This window comes from Xyrauchen texanus, chromosome 17, assembly GCF_025860055.1.
Source record: "Xyrauchen texanus isolate HMW12.3.18 chromosome 17, RBS_HiC_50CHRs, whole genome shotgun sequence".
In the NCBI taxonomy this organism is placed as follows: Eukaryota; Metazoa; Chordata; class Actinopteri; order Cypriniformes; family Catostomidae; genus Xyrauchen; species Xyrauchen texanus.
In genome coordinates, this window is record NC_068292.1 from 30,138,263 (window position 1) to 30,164,231 (window position 25,969).

Here is a 25,969-nt window from a genome sequence, read left to right on the forward strand (position 1 = left end):
CACAACAGCTCTCCGGTGTCATAAACAAACGCTTTTGTTGGCCACCGGGTTCCCGAAGGGCACCGCGTAATCATTCGATACCGAGGCAATGGAGAATAACGGCTACCTACGAAAATCGCCGTGTGGCGCGCACAGCTCTGAAGAGATCATAAGGGGCCGTTCACACTGAACGCGTTTTTGAGTCCACTTGCTCTATTTGTAGGCTAATTGTTTCCTATGTAAACGCGCTAAACGGACGCCTTCACATTGCGCCGTTTTTAGACGCCATGTCAAGTTAAAAATAACTTTAAAAAACGCGTCAGCAGATAGCCTACCTGCGCTCTGTTATACGCATTGCGAGGCGTATAACAGAGGATCTGTTTTTTAATTATTTATATATATTTTTTGCGAAAGGACGCGTTCGGTCTGAACGTCCCCTGATAGCGCAAGCTCGGTCGCGTCTGACGTAAAGGGGCTTATTGGAAGAAAACATAGCTGCTCCACACACATGCGACTGACACTTGATATATATTAGGATATAAACGGGAATAATAATCAATTTAATGCCTTCACCGGCGTATTTTCGGAGCATTTCCAGCCGTTGAAGAAAATGGAGTATGAAGACGAAATGGTAAAAGCCCGCTGGTGATGATGCTGATCGCAGGATGGCCGACACAAAAGAGCGTTCACACAGTGTTTAATTGCGGATTAAAGGAACATCTATCAAACGGAGGAGAGCGGGCTTGCACAACAGGGAAAACTTTATTTATTAGCGGGGAACGAACGGAGAGCCGGACACGCGGCGCGCAACGTTGACAGCATCGCTCGGATGTTGGTCCCGTGGACCCCGCGACTATGTCACAACAGTGCTGGGTGATTGTTCTGGTGGGTGTGATGTCGTACTTCAGCCCGGAGAGAGCACTGGGAGCCCCGCAGAAGGAAGGTGAGAGAGTCGTTTAGAAGGAATGATTACTGATGCGCTGGAGAGGGGAGGGGGCGCTGAGACGCTATGAAGAAGGGAAATTTGATGGTCTGATGAGAGATTTCTTGACTGAGTATTTTAAACCTCTAGCTTTGGGTGACTCACGTATTGCAGCGCTGTCGTTATCTTGATTCACCAATGCCACATGATTGAATAATGTATGTTTTTCATTAGGAAATCTATTATTATACTGTATGCACATCTACGTAGGCTGCATATTGCCACCACATATGCTTATTGAGACGCATCATGCGCTGTCATGGAAATAAAGGTAGCCTATCTGTTACGCATAGGCTATGCATTGTAGACTTACAAGCAGCTCTCCTCTTTACGATGTACATAATTTAGCCTATAAGCCTGAACTAAATCATAGCGTGAATTTCATATAAAACATCTCACCCCCTTTTTTAATGTTCCCAGAAATAGCCTACATTATCCGTACCTAATTAGTTTATTTTTTTTGTAATGGGTGTTTAGTGTTATTATTTAACAGGAACATTAACACACATGTGCCAACAGGCCCTAGTGTTTATTTGCGTGCTCTCGAATAGGCCTACATAACTTACCAGATGGCCAGAGTGGAAAAAAGGAGCCGCGCACAGGTCCGTGTCTGCCAATCTCTGGGCACCGTGTCCTCGAACAATAAAAGGTTATCAGATGAATAACAACATGCTTCATGTTGGCTATTCACATCCTCTGTTTCATGGGACCGAAAAACGCGGGTTTCTCTATAGCAAAATGTGTCTATTGTTAATTTGTGGTAATGACTATGACGTTTTGTTTTAGACAGGGTTCTGTTGTACGGATATAAATTGATGTTTTGAAATAATAAAGCCATAGGAAACGAGCTCCATGAGACCAGACACGCTTTTGACGCGATAGAGTAGGACTACATGGACAAATGTAATGATTATTTAAATAAATGTTAATTATCATATATTCACATTCAATTGGAAATTGTAATAAATATTTAATTTTGGAGTTTCCAATGCTGTAATAGCTGACATTAGTAATGATAATAATGATGATGATGATGATGATGATAATAATAATAGTCATAATCATAATAATAATAATAATAATAAACAAACGGGTACAACAGGGCTAAAGATAAATACATTTTTTTCTTGCAAAAAAATGGCTCAAGATAGAAAAATGTGTTTCTGTGGCAAATTAACAAATTAATCTTTGTGACTGGATCAGTCCATGTGGGCCCACTTTGAAAAATGTTCGTAAAAAATCTATTCACCCCACTTAAGAAAAGCAATTTTATTGGGGGCCTTTGGCCCAATCGTTCCTTAACTACTTTTTCGGTCATACAGTCATTCAGAAAAGATGAAGAAAAAATTGGATGTAGTTGTTTTTGGTTTTCTGTTAGATGGCATCTAATTAGAACATTGAAAAAAGACATACTGTAAGTGTCCAAAATGAGCACATCCTTAAATGAACAGCACAGTTCACACAGTAGATTTTAATGACTGCTTTATACATGTGCTTCTTATGAAACAACCTTTCCCCAGCCTTAGCTGAGACTTGGCTGTTGGTACTGATGTGTCTGAAAAGTCTTTGTGGTGCCTTTGCTATTTTAGGAAAACATGGCCCTAAAAGTTACAGAAGCATTGTTTTATTGCATTTGATTTAAGAAATTGAAAGCAAAATCGATATATTTTTTTTTTTACAGATTAGTATTAATGGTATTAGTTTACACAATCTATTCAATGATATCCTTATTAAATATTTATATTTGAGTATTTGTGTAGTCATGTAAGTAAATGAATACGTAGTAAAAGGGAGGGGTAGATTCTCCAACAATTGCATCTCTGTCTAACATTGACAAACAAATGATAAATGATGAAGATGCTAGTCAATTCAATACATGAAATCAACAATTTTTTTTGTTAATATTCAACGGGATAATTAAAATGTTAGTTTACCAAAGGTTATTTTAACACCCTTGCCCTCCTTCCCACCTTTTCTTCTTCACAGATGACTCTTCTAAAACAAACGACCAAATCGAGGTACAAAATCAAGTATGGCACCTTTCCCTCTGACCCAGTAATCCTGCAAATACAAGAATCTTTTTCAATATTTCAATAATCCAGTCCCTTTCCTAAAATAGAACCCTCCCTCCAAGGGTGTAGATTTTGCTTGAATATTGGGGGGTTGCAGCGTGAAGCATCTACATGTTTCCATTGATCATGGTGTAAATATTGGAGGGGTTGTACTTGCTTGCTTTGATAATTGTGGGGGACACCCATCTCTCCCGGAAACTACGCCCTGCCTCCCTCAAACAAAACTCCAAATACCTTCCCTATTTCTTCAATAATAATAAGTACAAGAATGCCTTGTATGATGATTCTCTGGCTTCTCTCCTTTGCTTCCTTTAAACCTAAACTCTCAAACCCCTTCCTTAACCCAACCTTAAGGTGATCTTTTCTGATTTCCTCTGCTTTTCTCTGTATTTTCACCCTTTGTGCAATGAAAATTCTTCATTGGATTCCTGTACTATATTCTGAATGTAACTCTGCCCTTTTAAAATAGTATTCCTTTTAGAAATATATACTGGTTCCCTCTCTCTCTCTCTCTCAATCAGATCAATCTTTTGACTTGTCAGGATGGATATGTGATTGAAACTATCCACCAACTCTTCTTCTTTTTTTTTTTTCTCAGTCTCTCTATCCCGGGACGGCTCTCTCTCTCCTCCCCCTTATGTGATTATTCTCATCTCCTGCTCTGGACTGGTCTCTTTTGTTCTGTTGCTTCTCACCTGCCTTTGTTGCAAAAGAGGAGGTGTGGGATTCAATGTAAGTCTCTTTAAAGTGTGTGAGTATATGTATTCCAAAGCCCTGTCTTATTAGAAGCACTGCTGAGAAGCACTGCTGGGTTTGAATACATTTGCATTGTGAGAGTTACTGATTTAAAAATACGTTTTTTTTATTCTGAACAGAATTTCAATAATTATATTGTTAGCTAAAAATAACTCTTTGATATATTGCCGCCTTCCCACCTCCCCCACTTTCCTTCAGGAGTTTGATAATGCAGAAGGGGAAGAATGCTCTGGGGCTTCCAGTCCTCTTCCTGAAGACAGTTTGTCCTCCTGTTCATCACTACCAGAGGTCTACACTCTCCCTCTGCGGGAGAAGGCCTGCCCCACCCTACCTAATGGCACAGGTAAGCCCACTAACCACAGGCAAGATGTACACCTTGCTAGATCACCTCTTCCTAGTAAACTCAATATACAGACATTTCTGCAAACTCGCACAGGGGTGTCAGGAAACACCTAATGTCATATCTTGTACTATCCCACAGACGGATGCCAATATTTCCTAAGGCACACCCTCAACCACTTACAGGAGATTGGAAATGGCTGGTTTGGGAAGGTAATCCATTTAAATGATCAGATTTGTATCTCCTTTACAGCTTGAATTGTACAGAGACCAATGGTGGATGTTAAACATATACAGCAGAAACTGAAAAGTGGTGTGTTATGACTATGTGCAATCAAACCAAAACCAAAGGAAGTCACATCACTATATTGTCACTACACCATCTACCTAAGTATAACAAATAAGACAATATTTAAGATATAAACAAAATACCGGTACTCATTATTCACAATATACACGTAATACAAAATTATACCTACACAAATATTACAGAATATACAAGATATGGATGTACACAGTAGTGCTTCCAGCTTGTTTATTCCAGACAATTATGGGTTTTGGTCTTGTTTTCACCATCTTGAAAACCTCTCTCTAAAATCACACTGAGCTGAATTTCTACTCAGTTTGGTGTGTGTAGGTCTGTTTGTAGTCAGTATGTCCTCACTGCACACACAGGATGTAGAATTTTCTCTTCAATTTAATCCCAGACTGCCGACATTCTCTCTCTTTTAGTCTTTTTCCTTTAAGAACACTTAGTGTAGTGTAGTAACTGTTTGATCTCACCCATCTCTCTCTTTCTATCTGTTAGGTAATCCTGGCTGAGGTGCTTTGTGACTGCAGTTCCTATCAGGCTGTGGTGAAGGAGCTGAGAGTCAGTGCCAGTCCTTTAGAGCAGCGCAAGTTCTTGGCAGAAGCAGAGCCTTACAGGTCAGAAAAACTGGGCTGCTCTACCTGCCATTTTGTTATTCCCCACTTACCTAACATATAAAGACTTGTGATGGGCTTTGTCACAGTTCAAATAGAACATTGTGGGATCTTTAAACTTGCTGTCCCTGAACAAGTTGAAAATGAGTCCTGGAATGCTACAAAAGATTGGAACCAGGATTTTAGTTAATTACATTTGCCATCTCCCCCTCTCTTTTTCCCCTTTCTCTCTTTTCAAGTTTACAACAACATTGACAAAAACAACTATGCTTTACTGATTACTTTCTTACCTCACAGAAGCCTTCAGCATCCAAATATCCTCCAGTGTTTGGGCCAGTGCAGTGAGAGCATCCCTTTTCTCCTGGTTATGGAGTTCTGTCAACTGGTGAGAACCCAAAACAATATCAAGACAATAACTCATATACTGATTCTGATGCTTTGAAATAATTTTTTTAATATAAAAAAGCACAATTACTGTCTTGGATAGAGTGTTTGTCTCTTATCAGAAATTTAAGGAAATGCAGTCAATGGGTTCTTAAGGCAATTTCTTCAAAAGACAGAAATATAATTATTTATACCAATGCATTATGAGGTCATGAATTGTGTTACATTTTCTCATCACTTCTAAAAGGAATAAAACTATAAGGACGAAGCATTTGTGTAACACGGTTCTTAAAATGGGCAAGGAGGAGGCGGGAACTAGCTGAACAGTCAATGTAAAACTTTAATAACAAACTGAACTCAAACATAACATAAAATGCAAAACAAACAAAGACGCACACACACAGCTTCGAGCGTTTATCCATCGAACTGGTGTCTCCAGCCCCCCCTTATCTTTCACCCACTGATTACGGCCCGGCTACGCCCCCACTCCCTGTCACACTCCTCCACCACCAGATTCAGGCCAGGGAGATCTCTGGAGGAGAGGTGTTGCCCATTCAGCAATCCTTTCTCCTGCCGGCCTTCCCCGCCTCCTGGGAAACTGAGAGAGGGGAGGGGAGGGAGAGGGAAGAGAGAAATAGTGAGTGGGAGAGACAGAACGAGAAAGGAAGAGAGAGAGAGAGAGCGAGAGAGAAAAAGTGGGTTGCCGGTCCCCGGACACACTGTTGCCTGGTCTTCAGTCAGCTGGGCAGCGATTCTCTGTGACGCCGGGCAATGGCACTGGACCTTGCCTCCTGGTGGACTGCAGCATGCTCCCCTGGAGGACAGCAGTGGCTCCTCCATCCCCAGACGGATGACAGCGGCTCCTCTGACTCCTGGCGATCTCCTGGGCGTTGCGAAACTCCCACTGCGGCGAGGGCTCTCCGACAGCACATCCCTCCTCCCTTCTGAGTTTTGGCACCAATGTAACAAGGTTCTTAAGATGGGCAAGGAGGAGACGGGAACCAGCTGAACAGTCAATGTAAAACTTTAATATCAAACTGAACTCAAACATAACATAAACTGCAAAACAAACAAAGATGCACACACACAGCTTCGTGTACCCCCCCCATCTCCCTCCCGCTGATTATTCAACTCAGCACCAGGCATGCATCATCACGGCCCTGCTACGCCCCCAATTTTTTTATTTTTTTTCTGTTAATAATTTACAGGGTGACCTGAAGAGATATTTAAGAGCTCAGAGGAAGTCTGATGGGATGACCCCTGACCTTTTAAACCGAGACCTTTTGACCTTACAGCGAATGGCATATGAGATCACCTCAGGTCTCTTGCATCTCCATGAGAACAATTACATCCACAGGTCAGATTGATGAAATATCCTGTCAGCATGATGTTACTGTAGCAATATGCTGTTCACACAAAATCAGACTTTTAAAGCTATCAGGACAATGTGACTCACTTAGACATAAGGGCATTAGTCAAAATGAATTGTATATGATATATAGAAAAATTATGGTTCAGTCTTTCTCTTTTTCGCTAGTGATTTGGCACTGAGGAACTGCCTCCTAACCTCAGATCTTACTGTTCGGATCGGAGACTATGGCCTCTCGCACAACCAATATAAGGTACTTGTTTTAACACCTTGCTCTCCTAAACTTGAGACCCAAGAAACTTCATAGAAACTTCATAGAGTAAGCCTATTGTCCTCATTCAATCAGTGAAGAAGAATTTTTTTTATTATTGTTCACCCTATAAGACTCAAAAATACAGTAATTGATATATTGACATATTGCTTAATCAGCATTTAGCTGTGTAATGGTTTTGAGAAGCCTAACTTCCCAAGGAAACACTTTTATGCAATGTGTTTTTTAATATATATCACACACATAGGAGGATTACTATCTAACCCCAGACAAACTGTGGATTCCTCTCCGCTGGATCGCCCCTGAACTTCTGGAGGACTTTCATGGGAATCTGATTGTTACTGATCAAACCAAAACCAGCAATTTATGGTATGGACATATAATGGACAACAATACAATAAAAACCCATAAAAGACAATATTTTTGCATTCACTGAAACAAATAGCACTATTTTGTGACTAAAAACATAATACATCTAAGAAGGGAACATTATTCTATGTTTAATAATATTTTAGATCTTCTTTGTAATATGTGTGGATTTTAAGATGCATACTAATATCACAGTCAAATTTCATGATGTTATAACTACAGATGAGATTTAAAATGTTTATGACTAATAACACTGGGCAAAAATACAGTTGTATTATATTTAAACATTCTGAGGTGCCAGTGTTGTTAAATGGATGAATTAGATTTCAGTATAACGTCAGTGCTTTTCTTGGTTTTTCCTAAATTTCAAACTATGTCTCTTCCTGCAATTGATTTACAGGTCTCTGGGTGTGGTGATATGGGAGCTTTTTGAATTTGGAGCCCAGCCATACAGACACCTAAGTGATGAAGAGGTTTTCACTTTCGTTATCAGTGAACGACAGATAACTCTGGCTCAACCTCGCCTCAAACTCGCTCATGCAGACTATTGGTCAGTTTTGTTAATGGTTTTATCAGCTTCATTTACTTAGGAACACAAAATATATATTTTCACTTACAAGAATAATAAATAATGATAATAATTTTTATTTAATACAGCGCCTTTTTAGTTTACATTTATGCATTTGGCAGACGCTTTTATCCAAAGCGACTTACAGTGCACTTATTACAGGGACAATCCCCCCGGAGCAACCTGGAGTTAAGTGCCTAGCTCAAGGACGCAATGGTGGTGGCTGTGGGGATCGAATCAGCGACCTTCTGATTAACAGTTATGTGCTTTAGCCCACAAGCCACCACTCGAATACCACCACTGCCTTTAAAGAAACCTCTCAAAGCGCTTTAAATAGAAAGGAAAAATAAAAATAGAAAAATACAGAGCTTGATACAAATGGATAAAACATGCATCTCAAAACAACTATTGATAAAACACTGTAAATATTACACACAGTGATAGTATTAAATTAATTAAATACAATAGTATCAATTAAAAGCCTCTGAAAAAATAAGTATTAAGACATGACATACACACTAAAAGACTGAACTACTCTTAGTTCTGAGGGTAGAGAGTTCCATTGCTTCGCAGCATAAAAAGAGAATGCCCCGTCACACATAGAGCTTAAACGTGTCTGAGGAACAGTTTAAAAAACAGATATAGAGGAGCGGAGATTGCACTTTGGTGTGTGCGGGGTTAAAAGCTCAGACAAATATTGGGGAACAAAACCATGCAAAGCCTTGTAGGTCAGCATAAGAATTCTAAAAACAACACAAAACCTGACAGGGAGCCAGTGCAAGGATTCCAAGATAGGAGTGATGTGGTCACTTGCCCTGGCCCCTGTCAGGATTCTGGCAGCTGAGTTTTGCACATATTGCAAATTATTTAAAGTAGATTTTGAGACTCCAGCAGGGAGAGCATTGCAATAGTCAACGTGAGAGAAAACGTTTCTAAGATGATAAAATTATTTTTTAGCAGTATTGTTTACAGGTGGATCAAATTACAAATTTGGGTAAAATATAATACCCAGATTTTTGTTTGAAGCTCTAAAACTGAACCCTCAATGGGCTAAGGAGCAAGCCTTCCGAAGCTGGTGAGGAGATCCAATAAGCATAACCTCTGTCTTATTACTGTTAAGACAAAGAGCATTTTGTGCCATCCAAGTTTTTATTTCAGAAATGCAGTTTGAAAAAAGGTTTTCACCAGGTTTAGAATGAATATATATAACTGTGTGTCATCTGCATAAAAATTCTAATTATAAATTAGTGATCTTAAAAGCTGACCAAGAGGAAAAATATAAATACGGTACTAAAATGTAAAGGGCCCAAAATTGAACCTACACCAGAGTAGACTGAAACAATCTCAGACCTGTAACCACCTAGAGAGACAAACTGCCTTTGATCAGAGAGGTAGGACCTGAACCAGTTTAATGCAGTGCCGGAGACACCAAAAACAGATTCAAGACAGGTGAGTAAAACAGTGTGATCCACAGTGTCGAAAGCAGCACTGAGATCAAGAAAGATGAGAATAGAAAAAGAGCTTGAGTCTGAAGCCTTTAACAAGTCATTAGTGACATCGATTAGAGCCGTTTCTGTACAATGACATTTCCGAAAACCAGACTGAAATGGCTCCAAGGGATCATTGACAATGAGGTGATTGTATAATTGAGAGGCAACAGCTTGCTCTAAGATTTTTGCAAGGAAGGGAAGATTTGAAATGGGATGGAGGTTGCTCAAATTGTCCAAATCCATTTTAGGCTTTTTTGGAACTGGAGTTACAGCAGCAATTTTAAATGCTAACGGCACAACACCAGTACGCAAGGAGTCATTTATTATATCCAAAACAATGGGACACAGAGAGGAAAAACAGGATTTGAATAGATTAGTCCGTATGTTAGTGGTAGCTTTCATATGTCATACCTCATTACTTAGAGTAACATGGTCGAGTTGAGAGAAATTTGAGAGGTGTGCCAGAGAAACAGGACTGGCTGAGAAAAAAAACGAAAAGACAGATGTGGTAGCAAGAATATTTTTCCGAACAGTGTCTATCAGTGAAAGTGATGCAGGCAAGGTGGTAGAACAATTACATTTGAGCAATCTATTAATGGTATTGAATAGATGTCTCAGATTATTTTATTATTTCAGAAAAATAACAGGTTCTGGCTGATCTGATTTCTTCTTTATAATCATGCAAGTTGTCTTTCCATGCCTGGTAATATACATTCCCCTTCTGTCACTCACTCGACGTTTTGTCGATTGTAGTGAAACAAGGGGCTTCTTTCGGGAGCCTCGGATAACTCTGAATATGAAAAAGGCCAATGCCAAATTGGCAAACAGAAAGGTGGGATGTGCCTTTGTTCAGTCAGATTCAGAGCGGTTGTGTGTGTTCAGCGAGCTGAAACCTCACTCTGTTCCACTCACCTCTAAAAGAGAGCTTTCCTGTTGGATCTACGGTGCATTGCCAGCGCCATTCTCCCTCTTCTGCACACCAGTTCAGTCCACGCCCCTGGGCGCTTCGACAGTTGTCCTCTAAAAGAGCAAAACTCCTCTAAAAGAGATAAAAAATAAATAAAAGAGTTAACGCTTGGCGTCGAACGTCTTTTTAAAGACGCGTCTTTTTCAAGATGCCCTTCTGCCTTTGCGTTGTTCCTGAATGCGGCAGATGTCTCTCTGCTTCTGATGGCCATAGGCGCTGCCTTGTTTGTCTGGGTCGTGATCACACTGAGGCAGTGTTTGTGGATGGCTCATGTACTCATTGCGAGAACCTGACCATAGCATCGTTGCGGTCGCGGCTTTCCTTTCTCAACCGAAACGCCACTCCAAGTGGCAACCTGGACGTAGAAACTTCACGTCCACGTCCGTACAGCATTCACAACCCCTGCCGGCTGGTTCTGTCCAGAGAATGCCTCACTAGGACCTCCTCCTCAGTCGCTAAGCCGCCCCCCTGGAGCAAGGTAAGTCTCTCAGCACACATGCCTCAGGACGCAACCTTGCCTCCTGACGCAACACTATCTGCTCCCCACAGCTGCGAAGCCCAACGGGTATGTAAAATCATTGATCATCCCCTTAGTGCCCCTCGCACAGAGCTTGGACGCATGGCTTATGCTTTCCAACCCGTCGCGCTGGCTGGCCAGGACCATCCGACTGGGCTATGCGATTCAGTTTGCCAGGTGTCCGCCCCGTTTCAGCGACATCCGGTCCACCTCTTGCAAAAGGATCCTGGAGCCTGTCCCTCCAGCCGAGATGAAGGGTTTCTACAGCCCTTCAATGTACCCAAAAAAGGAGGTGGGTTGAGGCCAGTCTTGGACCTGCGAGTTCTCAACCGGGCTCTGCACAAACTCCTGTTCAAGATGCTCGCTCAAAAACGTCCGGCATCAAGATTGGTTCGCAGCATTAGAACAGGACGACTGACTGGGTGTTTTTACCCCCAGGTGAGTCCACAAAAGCATGCACTCCCTGGATGTTTTTCCTCCTTAGCCCTCTGGTCTCCAAATTCAGTGGAGCAATTCCCGACAAGACCCACTACGGGTACTAACTACTCTGTACTGGAACAGGTGCTCCACAGGGTTTGGCCATCATCATAATCATGGATTAATCCCTGTGTGTATTTTCCGTGGTATGGTTCACCCGCCGGCAGACCCACGTCTCACTTGGGCAGTTCCCTCTGCCCCCCGGTCACCGTGTTTGTAGCAACTCCTCTCTTGCTAGGTAGGATCTACCACTGTGCCTCTTCCACATGTGGCCTGAAAACCCATGTGACGTAACCCATTTTTTACCTCCCCCCCCAGACTGGGCAGGATGTGGTCTCTGCAGGGTCTTTTCCCCTTGAAAGAATAAGACTGGAAAAGAACGCATTCCCTGATGCGTATTATAGCTTGATGGCCCTAGCCGCATCTAACTCTCTGTGAGGAGAAATCTTGTCTTCAAGAAGATCAGAAGAAGGAAAACATCTTAAAGAAGATACAATAGCGTTCATAAAAGCTGACAAATCAATAGATTTCCATTTCTGATATTATACAGTGTGAGAAGAAGAAATAATGTTTGGCATTTCCAAATGAAAAATGATGGCTAAATGGTCAGAAAGACTTAAATCAACAGAAGAAACCTCAGACACAAGTGTGACCTTTGTTATGTGTAGAACAGTCAAAAAACTGGATCAAATCAAAATACTCCAATAAAGACAAAAAGTCCTTTGTCGATAGTCTTTTGAGTCAATGTGAATGTTAAAGTCCCCCAAAATAAGAATTATCTTGAAATTGAGGCACAGCAGAGACAACAAATCAGCAAACTCTGACAAAAAGGCTTCATTAGTCTTTGAAGGTCTGTACACTGTAGCAATGATGGTTGTATGAGGGGCAGAGAAGCTCAGAACGAGGCACTCAAAGGAAGTGAACTTTGGTACAGACACAGGAGGTTGTATTTTAGGTTGTGAAGCACCATAATACCCCCACCTCTGCCAGAGAGTTGTGGGAGATCAAACAACCCATAGCCCATGGGAGTAATTTGATTAAAGAGGAAACCATCACTCTGTTTATGCCATGTTTCTGTTAAGCATAAAAAGTCTAGTTTTTTTCTGTTGTAATGTCCGATAACAGCAGAGCATTGTTATTCACAGAGCTTGCATTAAATAATGCTGTTTTAACCAGACTCGAAGACAGGAAAGCCTCCAGACATGGAAGCGATGACAAATTGTTAAAGTCAGTGCCAGTATAAATCAGTCTTTTGGCTTTCCGGCAAAACAGTGGAATGGAGATGGCAGTCGAAGAAGGAGAGACAAAACTGCGTCTTGAACTGCGATGTCTGTAGCGCTTTGGACGCAATATTCCATTATTTTGACAAAGTTCACAAGTTTCTTTTGGCAAAAAATAGTTCTATTTTAAATTCAGAACCTGCCCTGCAGTGTACCTTAAAGCCATGATGGGACCCATACACATAGTAGCCTCAAAGTGATGTAAAACCTGGGCAAGGCGACAGCAGCGTTGACTCCACCATAGGACATTCACAGATAATAACAGCAGTCCAAAGTTTAAAAGGTAATCCCACATCGCAACGAAGAATAAATAAAATAGTGCTCTGATATAAAACTTTGAGGCTCTGAAAATCCATGCTACCAGTAAAATAAATAAATAAACATTTAAAAGTTGAGAGAAGCGGCAGCCAAACTTGACAGCGTTCCCTATCAACCCGAAATTCCGGAAAAAGAGAAGTATTTCCACCTAAAGAAATTGATGGTACTTTTGAATTTTGTTTTTGAAATTATGTTAATTAACATAAGATGAAGGCCCTAGCCATATAAGTGGTTCTGGAAAAAGCTATTTCATGATCTCAAATCCCCCCTGGTTGCGATCACATGACCAACCAAATACTTATTACTTTATCTCTAACCCCCTGTAATGACAAATATGCCTGTTAATAGAGTAGGCTATTTCTATGATGGCTATGATTCTATCAGTAATCGAAAACTTTTGCTTTCGTGTGATGCTGCATCCACGCTGGTAGTTCTCAGTAAAGTCCAAGACCTCAGTTATTCGGAAAGATGAATAAGCTCAGCTTAAAAAAGGAACTTTCCATTTATTTAATAACTAGTGCACAAGTGAGCAATGTAAACTAATAAAGTGAAATAGAACAGTGTAATTTTATTAAAGTATGTGATTCTTTTAATAATATCTTTATAAGTTATTATCTTTAACAAAATCTGTGACAGAATACAAATGTTATTAAGAAAATCTTTGAATATTTTCTTAGGTATGAGGTCATGCAGTCATGCTGGTTACCTCAATCCCAGCGGCCGACGGTCAGTGAAGTCTTCCTCCTCCTCTCCTCTCTTCTTGCCGCAGAACAAGGAAGTCAAAAAAGTACTAGAAGCGATGGTGATGAGGAGGATTATGAGGAAGACGATGGACAAGGAAGGAGAGGAGAGAGCGAAGAGTCATTTGAGAGGCGATGGGATGAACTTCGGCCCCCTGCTTTCCAGTCAGCAGCAAACAAACTATTGAGAGAGAGAGAGTATGGGAGGGAAGATGGCTGCCTCAGGGGCAACGGAAGCTCCTTTCCTCTTTTGGACCCTGTGGACAATATGATCACTCCTACATCTGAACTCGATGACATCCTTACAGTAACAGAGACAAGCAAAGGCTTAAACTTTGAATACTTCTGGGAAAAGGCTCATGGCAGGAGGGGTTACAAACCACTTCCTCCACCTCAACCAATTCCAACACCCAATTCTGCCCACAGGCAAACTTTGGACACACCCACTGTTGTCCCTGTGATCAGCGCCCGCAGCCCTTCATTGGCCAGTGAGTATTTCATCCGCCTAGAAGAGCATACTCCGCAGGATAAGTCTCCAAGTTTACATGGAAAATGTCACGCATTAAGAACAAATTCAATGTGCCCTGGAGACTTGGAGCTGGTTGAGCTTCAGACAGGGACTGCTGGAAAAGACAGACAAACCTTCAGTCAGCATGATGGCCTTGCAAGAGGAACCTATCATTCTGTCAGATCCAGCGAGGTACAGGGTTTGGTTCCAAAAACTGGTTTGGTTGAGTTTAGTAAGGAGAGCTGTAACAGAGAAACATATTTAGCTGTAAAAGACATTGGAGAACCAAACCAAAGTTTCTCTAGATCCCTTGGCTCCCAAGCACCCATCCTTCCACCTAAACCACGTTCAATGTCCACATCTTCTGGCAGCCATATACACTCACACCCCCTGCCTGCTCCTCCATTAGGATACTCAAGAACATATGGTTTAGATGTCTACCCTGGATCCTCATACCCAATGGGCAAAGTTGAGACCTCCGATTCTTTGTTAATAAGTAGCTCCTCACTGTCAAAAGCCAATTTTGACCATTTGGGCTTTAATCGCACTCACCTGAAACTGCCCCCATCTCCATCTCTCTCTCCTTCCATTCCACCTTCCTCTGGGGGTCATTCTGTATTCCCTCCACCCCAAAACTGTCCTCCACCTCTTCCACCCCACTACAGACTCCAAAAGGGTCACAATTACTCATCAGAGGCATGTACCAGATACAGTGTGTTGCACTTGCAAAGAGACCCACTGAGCTGTGACCACACTGTTGAGCAAAATGCTGACAGAGGCATTATGCGATCTCAGTCTTTGTACAATTCGAGGGATGGTCCAGATACATACACTCAAGACAATGAGTTGTCAACTGGCCTCCATTCATCTTTTTCCAAATTTACCCATTTCCAATCCACAATTCCAAAAATTGAGAGAACATCATCTTCTAGTCCATCAATCTCAAAGGATGATGATGATGATGATGATGATGATTTAGTTGATGACTCCCCGTTTATGTCACCAGACAGTTTCACCTGTGGCACAACCACTGATCACATCAGCCTGGTTGATGAGTCAGACCCTGCTACATCTGAGCTTTTCTTAAAGGGGATGAAGCGAACCCAGTCACGCCTTGCCACTATCCTCCCAGCCATATGGAGAGAAGATGCAGTCATGCAAAGGGAATGTGTTGCCACGGCTAGTAAATCCCCAAAACACCTGTTTCTGACTGAGATCTCTAATGACTCCATGGACATAAAAGAGGGCGAAAGTTTATCGGCAAAAGAAAGTAATGGAAGAAAAGACAAAGAAAGTGGATTCAAAGAAATGCCACGATCCCAGTCTCTTGTCACAGAACTTGACTCATCCTCACAGTCTTGGGGCCCAAACAAAGACTTCCTGACTGGATATGAAGGCTGTGCCAAAAAAAGAGATTTGTTCCTCACAGAGATTGAGATGTCAGTTTCAGATTGTGAGGATGCATATGATGGTGAAGGTGGAACCCCAGTTTCCAGATTTGGAACCACACCTCATCCATACGCACATCCTCCACACCTGCCTTCATATGCAGAGGCTGAAGAGGCTTTCTCACAGGGGATGAAGAAGTCTCATTCCTTGCTCTCTGAATTATCCAATGAGGGTGTACAACCTGAGCCTAAGAAAGGGGAAATGACTAAAGAGGAATTCTTTAAGGAGATTCAATCTGCTGAAACATTTTTAACTGAAACCATTACTAGGCAACATAAAAAGGAAGAGAGTGTGTCACCTATTCCATTGTCTCCTGAGTATGAGACAATATGCATTGACCCAGAATCGGCTCAGACAATACAGTTTGAATCAGACAGAGCAAGATTGGAAAAGTCAACAATTGACTCAAAAGAAGCAATTTATGCTCAAGTCACCAAGCGGGCAATAAGGAGTGAAATAAAGGTTGCCATGTGTCCAGAAATTCCAGTACTTCAAATAGCATCAGAGTTACAAAATATTGAGTTAGGCCCGAAAATAACTCCAGGCAGTTACTTTAAACCTGAAATACAGCCTGAGTCATTCCCAAAGAATTCCCCAAATAACATTGCCCCCTCAGAGGTAATGCCTAAAAATGGGCTTCTACTGGACCAGATATCTTCTGTTATTAAAAAGGCTCAAGATATTGAAACAAAGCACAACACTGATGTGCCACTCTGTGTTATAAAATATAAACAGAGAGAAGAGCTAAACAGGCAGCATCAGGATCAATATTTATCACATGACTATTTAAGTGAAGCTCCAATAAAAAGCAGGAATTTGTACAATGTTCACGGTTCCCACAAAGAGGATAAAATTCAAATCACTGCTGATACCCAGAGCAGAAGTGTAGCTGAAACGGATTTGATTGGCACACTTGCTCTGGCAAATCAGCAAAAACACAGCAAACATCACAGTGATTTACCTAGTGTAGAGGTGATGACATCAAATGCAACATTTAAAGAAGAATTTGAACATATAAACCAGAGCCCAAATGAATCATCCTCTCTAGATTGGTCAGAAAACAGAAATTCAGCAAGTGAAACAACATCTACAAAGGAGAGGGGAGACAGTTCAGACATGTCCCCTTCAGTTACTCAAAACAGCATGAGTCAAGACTCCTCCACCTTCAACGGACAGATCTCAAAAATAAAAACATCTTCTAAATCCTTTGATCAAACCATTCTAAATGACAGAGGGATCAATGGGACCATCTGCCAAGAAAAAGACGCAAAAATGACACAGGAGAAAATACTTCTGAGTGACTCATTACTATCTTTAAGTGAATCGAGCACAGATGTATTCCCATCACTGATGGTACATGAACCTGACTCAGATCAGTCAATCTCCACCATGACCCTCACAGATTCAGTCTTGTCCCCTTTAACCTCTTGTTCTCTAGACTGCCTCACACCTGCAGACTCCTGGGTGGGTGGAGAAAGCAGTGGATGGAGGGCCCTGGGAAGTGAAACTCCATTTCGGGACTCTGCTTACTTTTCTGACAGTGACTTGGATGGTGGAGAAGGTTTAGGCAGAAGAGGCACTGATGGGCTTGGCTCTTCCCATCCAGGTGCTGTTCGAGTGGTAGAACGAGGAATGTTGATGGGAATTGAGGAAAAGATGGAGATCGAGGATGATGGACCACTGGAGCTTGAAGATTTTGGAAAGGAGGGGAAAATTAAATTGGACATCCAGGAATTTTTGGTTTCAAATGAAGCAGCTGATGTTGGGACAGATGATATAAGAGTTTTAGAGAGTACTGTAGTAGAGAAGGGTCTCAAAAAAGGTGCTGTTAAAACAATTTTCTCAGGAGACTCTCAGAGTGATGGCAATGCTGAGTTTATTTCCAGGTTGTTCTCCAATGGAGAGGATGAGCCAATTAACGGATTTTCATTTAGTGACAGCTCCATTAACTTCCAAAACTCCTCACTTGTTAAAAATAATGAGCTGGTTATGTCCCACCCACTTTTAAAAGAGACAATGTTTCATGATTCAGATGCTACAGACCTTGAACTGCTTTCCCGAACAGCCTCAGAGCCCCCAAAAAGGGAAGCACTCATTGAACATTGTGCATATTTACAAACTACCAACTGTAAAGGGGCAGGTTGTACATCACCTGAATTCCCTAATACTGGAAGTGACCATGAACAGCCATCAGACAAAACAAAATCCAGGTTATCAAAGTTTTATAGCTTAAAGTCTGATTATTCTAAATGCACCAGCAGCATTGATATAAACACAGACCTCAGCAATGATGACACAAAATGCAGCCAAAGCTATAATGAAACAAAAGCTGAACAACTCAAGGGAGAGGATAAGAGCAAGCTTGATATCCAAGACTCTGATGCAAATGAACTTGGCTTGAGAAACCTCTCTTATTTAGAGGATGAGCAGACAAAAGAGAGGTCTGAAAGTCAGTTAACTGCAGGTGAACTCTGCTTTACTATCAAGCAAGCCTCTCAAAATGCTAAAGATGAGCAAGTCAGCTGCGTGGAGCCCTCAAAAGTTAAAAGTTCTGATGAGTTCAAAAGCGGTGCCTCTATGGGACTTGAACTTAAGGAAAAAGAGTTGTGGAGTGCCCTTGAGGAAGATTACGGTACAGAGGAGACTGATAGTAGTAAAATCAAGTGCCACAGATTTCAGCAGGGTGAGCAACACCTTTGGCCTGTGGAAAATGTTCAGTGGGCTGCAGCTGAAACCCGGGCACTAGAAGCAGGGCTCGGATCGGAGCTCTTCCCAAGTTTTGAGAAAAAAGCCTGGGCAGAGGAAGAACACTTATTGGTGAGCCATGAATTCTGGGAATCTGAAGCAAACAACGAACTATCATCATCTCAGACAATATGTGAAGATACTTTTAATGATGAGAGCCATGGACAGGTTAGCGATCCACCATCTGAACATTTTAAACTGATCCTTTCTGGAGGGTTTAAAGAAACTTGTACATCTCAGCAGACACCAGTAGATGTGTTGGACTTCCAGCAAGAGGAGAACATGGAAAATCCAGACATGGAAAATGGAGAACCAGAGCTGGATACTAACAATATTAAGATAGATGTTGAAATTTTTGAGAACTCAGAGGAGGAGATGCCTGTACAACACAGACCTGTTGAGATGATGATTCATGATAATTCTGAGGCATGTTTACAAAATTATGTGGGAGATGAATTCATTGGGGATGAAGATAATAAAGAATTCAGCAGGCAAGATGATGACGAAAACATGATAGTTGTTAGAGGTTGCATGACTCACTCTTCCTCACTTTCCACTTCAGACCATGCTCAAACTGATGAGTTGGAACCCGTAAGATACCTGAAAGAAACTCTTTTTAGTCACAGCAACAATGTGGACCAAATTGATGCCAAATGGGCACCCATAACTGAAGCAAGCAAAGTGCTGGTCACAGGTCTTGAGGAACATCAAACCTACATGGTAGATATGTCAAACTTAACCACTGCAACTAAACTGGTTGATAGTTCTCCCCTCATTCACTGTACCTACAATACTGAAACTAGTAGACAAGATGCTGAAATAAATCATTGTCCTACCACGAACAGTAAAGGACAAGATGATATTTCTCCTGAAAAAAAGAGTTCAGAATCTCTATCTTGCCCAAGTCTAACCAAAAGTACTGATCCAGAGCCATGTAAAATCCACAGTAGCAATGTTCAGTGTTCAGCACCAGCACTGATTTCAACGGAGCTGTCAGAATGTGTTGCCTCCCCACATGCAGAAGTGGGGAAATGCCAAAATCCAAGTAGTTTCCAAAATACTGTACACCACATAGAAATAAAGACCAGCACAAATATATTCTGTGCCACAGACCAAGCTTCTACTAAAGGATGTGAAGAGCATTCAGACTGTTCTGATAATACCAATTGCTTAATTCAGCCTCTTGAAGAAATTACCACCAGTACTATTACCCACAACAAAGGTATCACTGCAAATTTAGGTAAAAAAAATTACACATCTCTCATAAAAGAAATCTACATCCACCCGGAATCTAACAGTTTACGGGAGGATGACAGAAATAGCCTGTCCCAGAAAACACCCCATCCACCTCTCTCACAATGCTCTCTAAACACCATTCCGGAGTTGTTGGTCTCTGAGTGGAAGGATTTGGATGAGGAGCCTCTAGAGGATTTTGAAAAACTGGAGCAGCTGTGCTGCATTTCTGGGGATGAAGATACCTTTGGAGATCTGTTTTTAGGCAACTTAGATTTGCTTGAATCTTTGAAGAAACATCCAGAGCAAAGAATGGGTGGTGCTAGTGGCATAGAAAACCAAGATGAATCAGCTGTTTCAGAGGGGAAGACGAGAGTATATTTAAAAGAGGAAGTCGATGGGATATCGAAAAGTTCCACTGCTGTCTTGCAGAACTCAGAGCAATACGAAAACATGTCTCCAAATTTCCTAGGAGAAGCTAAGCTGTCACTGGAGAAGAGAACAGGGCAACATGGGCCAACAGCTCTCTCTCCGTGCCATTGTACAGATGGTTCCAAAGGGCAGAGGTCACTCTCCAAAATGCAGACAAAGAATGGACTGATGATGCAGGTGTGTAGAAACTACAACTATTTTGTAAGAACAATATATTTAGGTTGTCTGGTCTGCAGTTTCTGAAACCTTTTGCATTTGTATCCAAACATTTGTTTAGGTTTGTGAGGAGAGGCTTCAGTACTCTCTCAGTGAAAATGTTACAACCAATGTTCTGTGGGGGGCTACGGTTAGTGACAGTGTGATTTTACACCCTTGGGGAGCCACTACCCCTTTGTCCCCTGAAGAGAGTGTTGCAAGCAAAGAAGAAAAGGAGAGGTATAGTTATGGATCCTACAAAAAATATTTATAATGATGGAAAAAAACAGCATATAATTGCATTAATGGTCTGAATGTTAAAGGAATAGTGCACTCAAAAATTTAAATTCTATCACCTTCGTGTTGTTCCAGACCTGTATGAATTGCTTGGAAAACAATTTTTTATCTTCAAACAACTTTTTGCCAAATATTGCAAATGATTAGTGTCAAGCTCCAAAAAGGAAAAGAAAAAACATACCATAACACCACAGTAAAAGTAGTCGATGCCATAGTCTTCTGAAGCCATAAGATCAATCAACTTGAAAAGACCAAAGTCAATATTCACTCTCAAATCAAATCAAAGGAAATTAAATCATTGATCATGTCCAATATACAGTGCACAAGTCAAACATGGCACGTCAATAACATTTAGCCTCATTACGAGATTAGGGCGAGTATACAATGACAGAATTTTCATTTTTGAGTGAACTATTCCTTTTTATACCATTTGCATTTAATGTTTTGTAACACCAACATTTCCATGTAATCAACCCTTTACTAAATGATCCCCCATGGATCAGTAAAAAATGCCAGTCTATCTAAAGATGGCTTCATCACACTAAAGTGATCACTAATAAATTAGAGAGAATTGTTCTTTTTGAAATGGGATTTGAATTAATGCTGTTTTCATTGTCTGATGGAAAAACCCTGGTCAGATCTTTTTTTTTTCGGTTTGATGGTCATTTAGATACATATTAACTCCAGAGTATGTAATCTTAGCCTTTACAGTCTTAATTTGACATTCAATACAATCACAGGCTCTGATTTCAAACTATTATACATAATTGCATTTCATGATAAGGGAGGTAAAACCCTGACTTCTCAGTGTAAATGGTTTATCTTAGCAGTGAAGAGGCGACCTCTCCCATGTCTCTCTCTGTGTCTGTGAGTGAACCTGCTGAACCACAGACAGAAGCGCTGACTGTGCTTGAACAGCCTGAGGTTACTCCCACTCTGCCAGCTGCAAACCAAGCAATGAAAGGTACTATGAACCAAAAGACAATAGCGCTTAAACCAATTTAACAAACACTGTGGATTTGTGCTGATTTAATGTCAGTTGTGCATGTTTTTATGCTGTCTTGAAATGTTTTACATTTTGAAATATTACAGGAATATTCCAGATTCAACTCAAGTTAAGCTCAATCGACAGCATTTGTGGCGTAATGTTGATTCCCACAAAATATTATTTCAATTTGTCCCTCCTTTTAAAAAAAAAGCAACAATCGAGGTTACATTGAGGCACTTACAATAGAATTGAATGTGGCCAATTATTACTTTTATAATAACTTAAAATACAATGATTATTTCCCCAAAAGTGGGGTACACATGTCCCCCATGTTATAATGGTTGCTACACAACTGCAGAAACTACACCTTGAGAGCTTAACTACGGGAGCAGTTTCATTTGTAATATAATGACACAACTGAATTAAAGGTGCAAATATTATTATTTATGTTATAGTATATGTTATTTGGTACCTGATGCTCACAATTGTGTTTTGATATTACACTGTATTCATCACTCCCTCTCCACCATTACTTTCAGCTAAGCTGGCCCGTCTCTCCCTATCCCTCCCTCCACTTGCTCTCTCTCTTCCTCTTTCACCGAACCTTAAAGGAGGATTCTGGGAAGGGCAAGAGCACAGAGCAGGGAGGAGGAGGGGAGCATCAACAGACAGTGATCCAGATGAAGATGAAGAAGAGGAACAGGAGAATGAGTCTCCCAGACGTGTTATTGTTGTCACGGAAACAGATGTTGACAAGCGAGTGGGCTTGCGTAGCTTGTTGAAATCGCCAAAGGAGCCAGTGGATGAAGAGAACCGTGATCGTGGCAGGAATGTGTCATTTTTTGATGACGTCACAGTCTATCTTTTTGATCAGGTATGTCAGGGGAAAGGGCAACAAGTAACTTGAAGGGATAGTTCACCCTAAAATGAGAACTACATGTTAAACATTGTTTAATGAAAACATATAAACTTAAAAAAATAACTATATAAAGTACATTGTTACCATAAAGTAATCTAATGCATTTTCTTGTCATGTTACTTTTTCTTATCTGTCATGTTACTTTTTCTGATCCTAAAACTCTTTATGGCAGGAAACTCCAACCAATGAACTGAGTTCTGGATCTGGTAGTTCATCTCCCCACGAAAAGCCCCCGGACACTGATAGTTTTGGTAATTGTGTTAATCAGAAGATGTCATAACCTGGGTCTGATTTGCTAATCTTTTCATAAATGCCATGCTCCAATGATGTCACTGTCACAAAAATAGCATGTTTATAAAACATTATCTATCTGCCATATCACCCTGTAGCTCAAGACTGGTTAACCATTAAAGCCAAGCAAGGTTGAGCTTGGTCAGTCCTCCATGGGAGACCTGGGAAAACTAATGTTGCTGCTGGAAGAGGTGTTAGGGTGGCCAGCAGTCACGCTCACCCTGCGGTTTGAGTGGGTCCTAATGCCCCAGTATAGTGATGGGGACACTATACGAAAAAAGGCACCGTCTTTCAGATGAGACTTTAAACCGAGGTCCTGACTCTCTGTCATCATTAACAATCCCAGTGGTTTTCTCGTAAAGAGTAGGAGTATAACCCCATTGTCCTGGCCAAATTCCCCATTGGTCCTTATCAATCACGGCCTCCTAATAATCCCCATCCATTAATTGGCTCTATAACTCTATTCTCTCCTCTCCACCAATAGCTGGTGTGTGGTGAGCATACTGGTGGACTATAGCTGCCGTCGCATCATCCAGCACTTTGAGTGTGGTGTCAGGAAAAGCGCTATATAAATCTAACATTCATCTTTCTATCTGTCTGTCTTAGTTAGTACTGATATTAGGAAATAATGCAAGCATATCCTTATGCTGTAATTATAACAGGAGTGCATCATGAACATCTACAGTGTAGGCCAATACCCTGTCAGTCATCGGCACATCCCTGTATAAAGAGTTCACAAGCACTTATGATCATAAGATTGTTTCATTATAACACATTAAACAGTGCATAAACAGTTCAAATGAATGCACACACAGTATAAATAGAAAATCATATTTATAGCAGACTGCTAAATATTTTGCTCTGTGTATCATATCAAACATTCAGAAAACGTTTTCATTCAGTAACATTAACCCTTCCAGAAAATTAAAATTCTTACCTGCTCATCTGAAATTCCTGCCAGTCTACTTTCCTTACCCAGAAAACAACAAATTATCATTTCTATGGCATTAACATCTCTACTGACTCCACATATGAGTCATGTGATATATTTCATGTTTTCAAAATGTATATGATAGTTTTGTGTGAGGAACAGGCCTACAGACCGAAATTGCATGTTGTCAGCCACTGACTGTCTAATGAGACACAACGTTTTATTCCTGCATGGGCCACTTGACGCTCTGAAAGCAGAATCCTCCCTGCAAACGCATTTAAATCTCAGATTGTTTAATAACTCATAGCAGTCATTTTACACTGGATAGTTATTTTTAATAAAAACTGATCATTTCAAGGATTCATACCTGTGAATGGAAATCCACCTTAGCAGTATTTACAGAACTATTTAAAAAATCCTCATCCAGTAATAATAAACGACTGTGATTGGCCCATTCTAGCCAGCACTGAGAAAAGTAACAGGTATTGTACCATGTGTCAGCACTGTCAACGTGCTGTTTTGCATTTTAATCTCAGAATGTTTTATATCATATATAAGCCATTTTACACTGGATAGTACTTTTTTTTATAAAGAATGAGAATTGCAAGGATTCATACTCGTGAATGTATCATCCACTTCAGCATTATCTACATTACTATACTAATTTTTTTTCAGCATTGATAATAACATATAAACATATACACCAATGGTCAGAGTACATTTATTAGAGTTTTAAGATTAATCAGAATGTTTTTAAATCTTGCCAATCTCGCCATTTTATTTCCAGGAATGGGCAGCTACAAGGCAGCAAAGATTAAAGACCACGAAGTGAAGTCAAGATCCCCAACTGGAGTCACTTCTGGCTCATCATCAAGGTTTACAGTAAGCCCTGCCGATGACCCACATTTAGTGTGAGGTACTACTGTTCCCCAAACACCTGAACTAAATTTACTCCCCTTGGAACGAATGAGTGACCCCTGTTGTCATCGGTATCTATGATGACTCCTGGAGTTTTTTTTTATTGCTATTATTTCAAGAAAAGGAAGAACTCCTGTTTCTAAAGGCTGGAGGCAGTCCAGGTTTTACCTACTGCAGTAGCTGGATTGGTGAATCCATGTCACACATAGGAAGTACCTTTCAAACAGACAAAAACCTTGGAATTAAGTAACATCTGACATGTACTTTTCGGCTATGCAATGGGGGTCTAATTATGTACCAGCTTAACTGTTCTGTTTTCATGGCTTCTTGAAGTACATTTGTATTTTATTCCCCTTAAATGTAGGGGTGCACTTTCTCTGACCAGTACCTGTCTAATTGTGAGCTTAGAAATATTGACATTGTAAATTTGTTCTCATTGCAGTCATTATTGTAGTTTTGACTGAGGGGGAAATTATCTCTCAAAATCATAACAGTGCAGTTCTCATTTAGCATTTGTAAAAACTAAAAATTAAATTTCAACAGAATAAAAACTCATTTTAAAGCCATTTATTTTAAATGTATTCTTCAGAATGCTCAAAAATGGCTGTTTATATGCAGAAGTTTTATTGCAAGATGTTATTTATTTATTTATCTCATTTGTTTACTTATTCTGCATATGCTTTTATTATTTAAATATTTGTTTGTATGTTGGCCAAATTCACTTATTATATACTTATCACTTATATCACTTATTATATATTATATACATTTACTTTTTGCATCAAATTATTTTGGATTTATGGCATTTGCCAATTAATCATTTTAACAACAGCCTCAAACATAACCTTGCATAAAACACTTTGAAATGTTTTCTCTTATTTTGCTATTTAGATGTCAGTTGAGTGTATCTATAATGTGTCTTTTGCAGGTGTTATTTTTTAATAATGTATCTGACGTTAGCTTTTCTTTGCTCATGTATTAAGCAGTCATTGTTGCTTGGCATGAAAAAAAGAAAGAAAGAAGCATACATGACTATTAGTTTACTTATTTATTCATTTTTATTTGTTGACCTCATCATTCATGCAAATGTCTGAGGTACTCATGTTCAGCATCTGTTTCATTTTGAAGTTTCTTATTCTGTAAGAGGGAGTGAAAATAACATGGAAACTGTGAAACATTTATTGAACTGTTTGATGACAATAAATTGTTCTGTCTTATAATATATTTTTCTGTGATTTTTAATTTCTTGCAGTATTCATGA

At 40.4% G+C, this 25,969-nt stretch overlaps 1 protein-coding gene across 1 annotated transcript; it reads left to right on the forward strand.

Annotated features, from left to right (window-relative positions):
• The first annotated feature begins 834 nt into the window (after positions 1-834).
• LOC127657672 (uncharacterized) lies at positions 835-25,903 on the forward strand. The gene is made up of 16 exons (XM_052146523.1): positions 835-922; positions 3,632-3,765; positions 3,988-4,132; positions 4,271-4,341; positions 4,937-5,055; positions 5,350-5,437; positions 6,645-6,793; positions 6,974-7,058; positions 7,324-7,445; positions 7,846-7,995; positions 13,740-20,346; positions 20,447-20,604; positions 21,489-21,625; positions 22,189-22,523; positions 22,741-22,819; positions 24,578-25,903. Exons 1-16 carry the CDS (start codon positions 835-837, stop codon positions 24,703-24,705), a joined length of 8,595 nt encoding a protein of 2,864 aa, XP_052002483.1. The 3' UTR covers positions 24,706-25,903.
• The last annotated feature ends 66 nt before the right edge of the window (positions 25,904-25,969 follow it).

Excerpts from the sequence above, each read along its gene's own strand:
- LOC127657672 (XM_052146523.1), top strand. The coding sequence starts at position 835 with ATGTCACAACAGTGCTGGGTGATTGTTCTGGTGGGTGTGATGTCGTAC. Across the intron at positions 4,133-4,270 it reads CACCCTACCTAATGGCACAG|ACGGATGCCAATATTTCCTA; the intron begins GTAAGCCCACTA and ends ACTATCCCACAG. Across the intron at positions 6,794-6,973 it reads GAGAACAATTACATCCACAG|TGATTTGGCACTGAGGAACT; the intron begins GTCAGATTGATG and ends CTTTTTCGCTAG.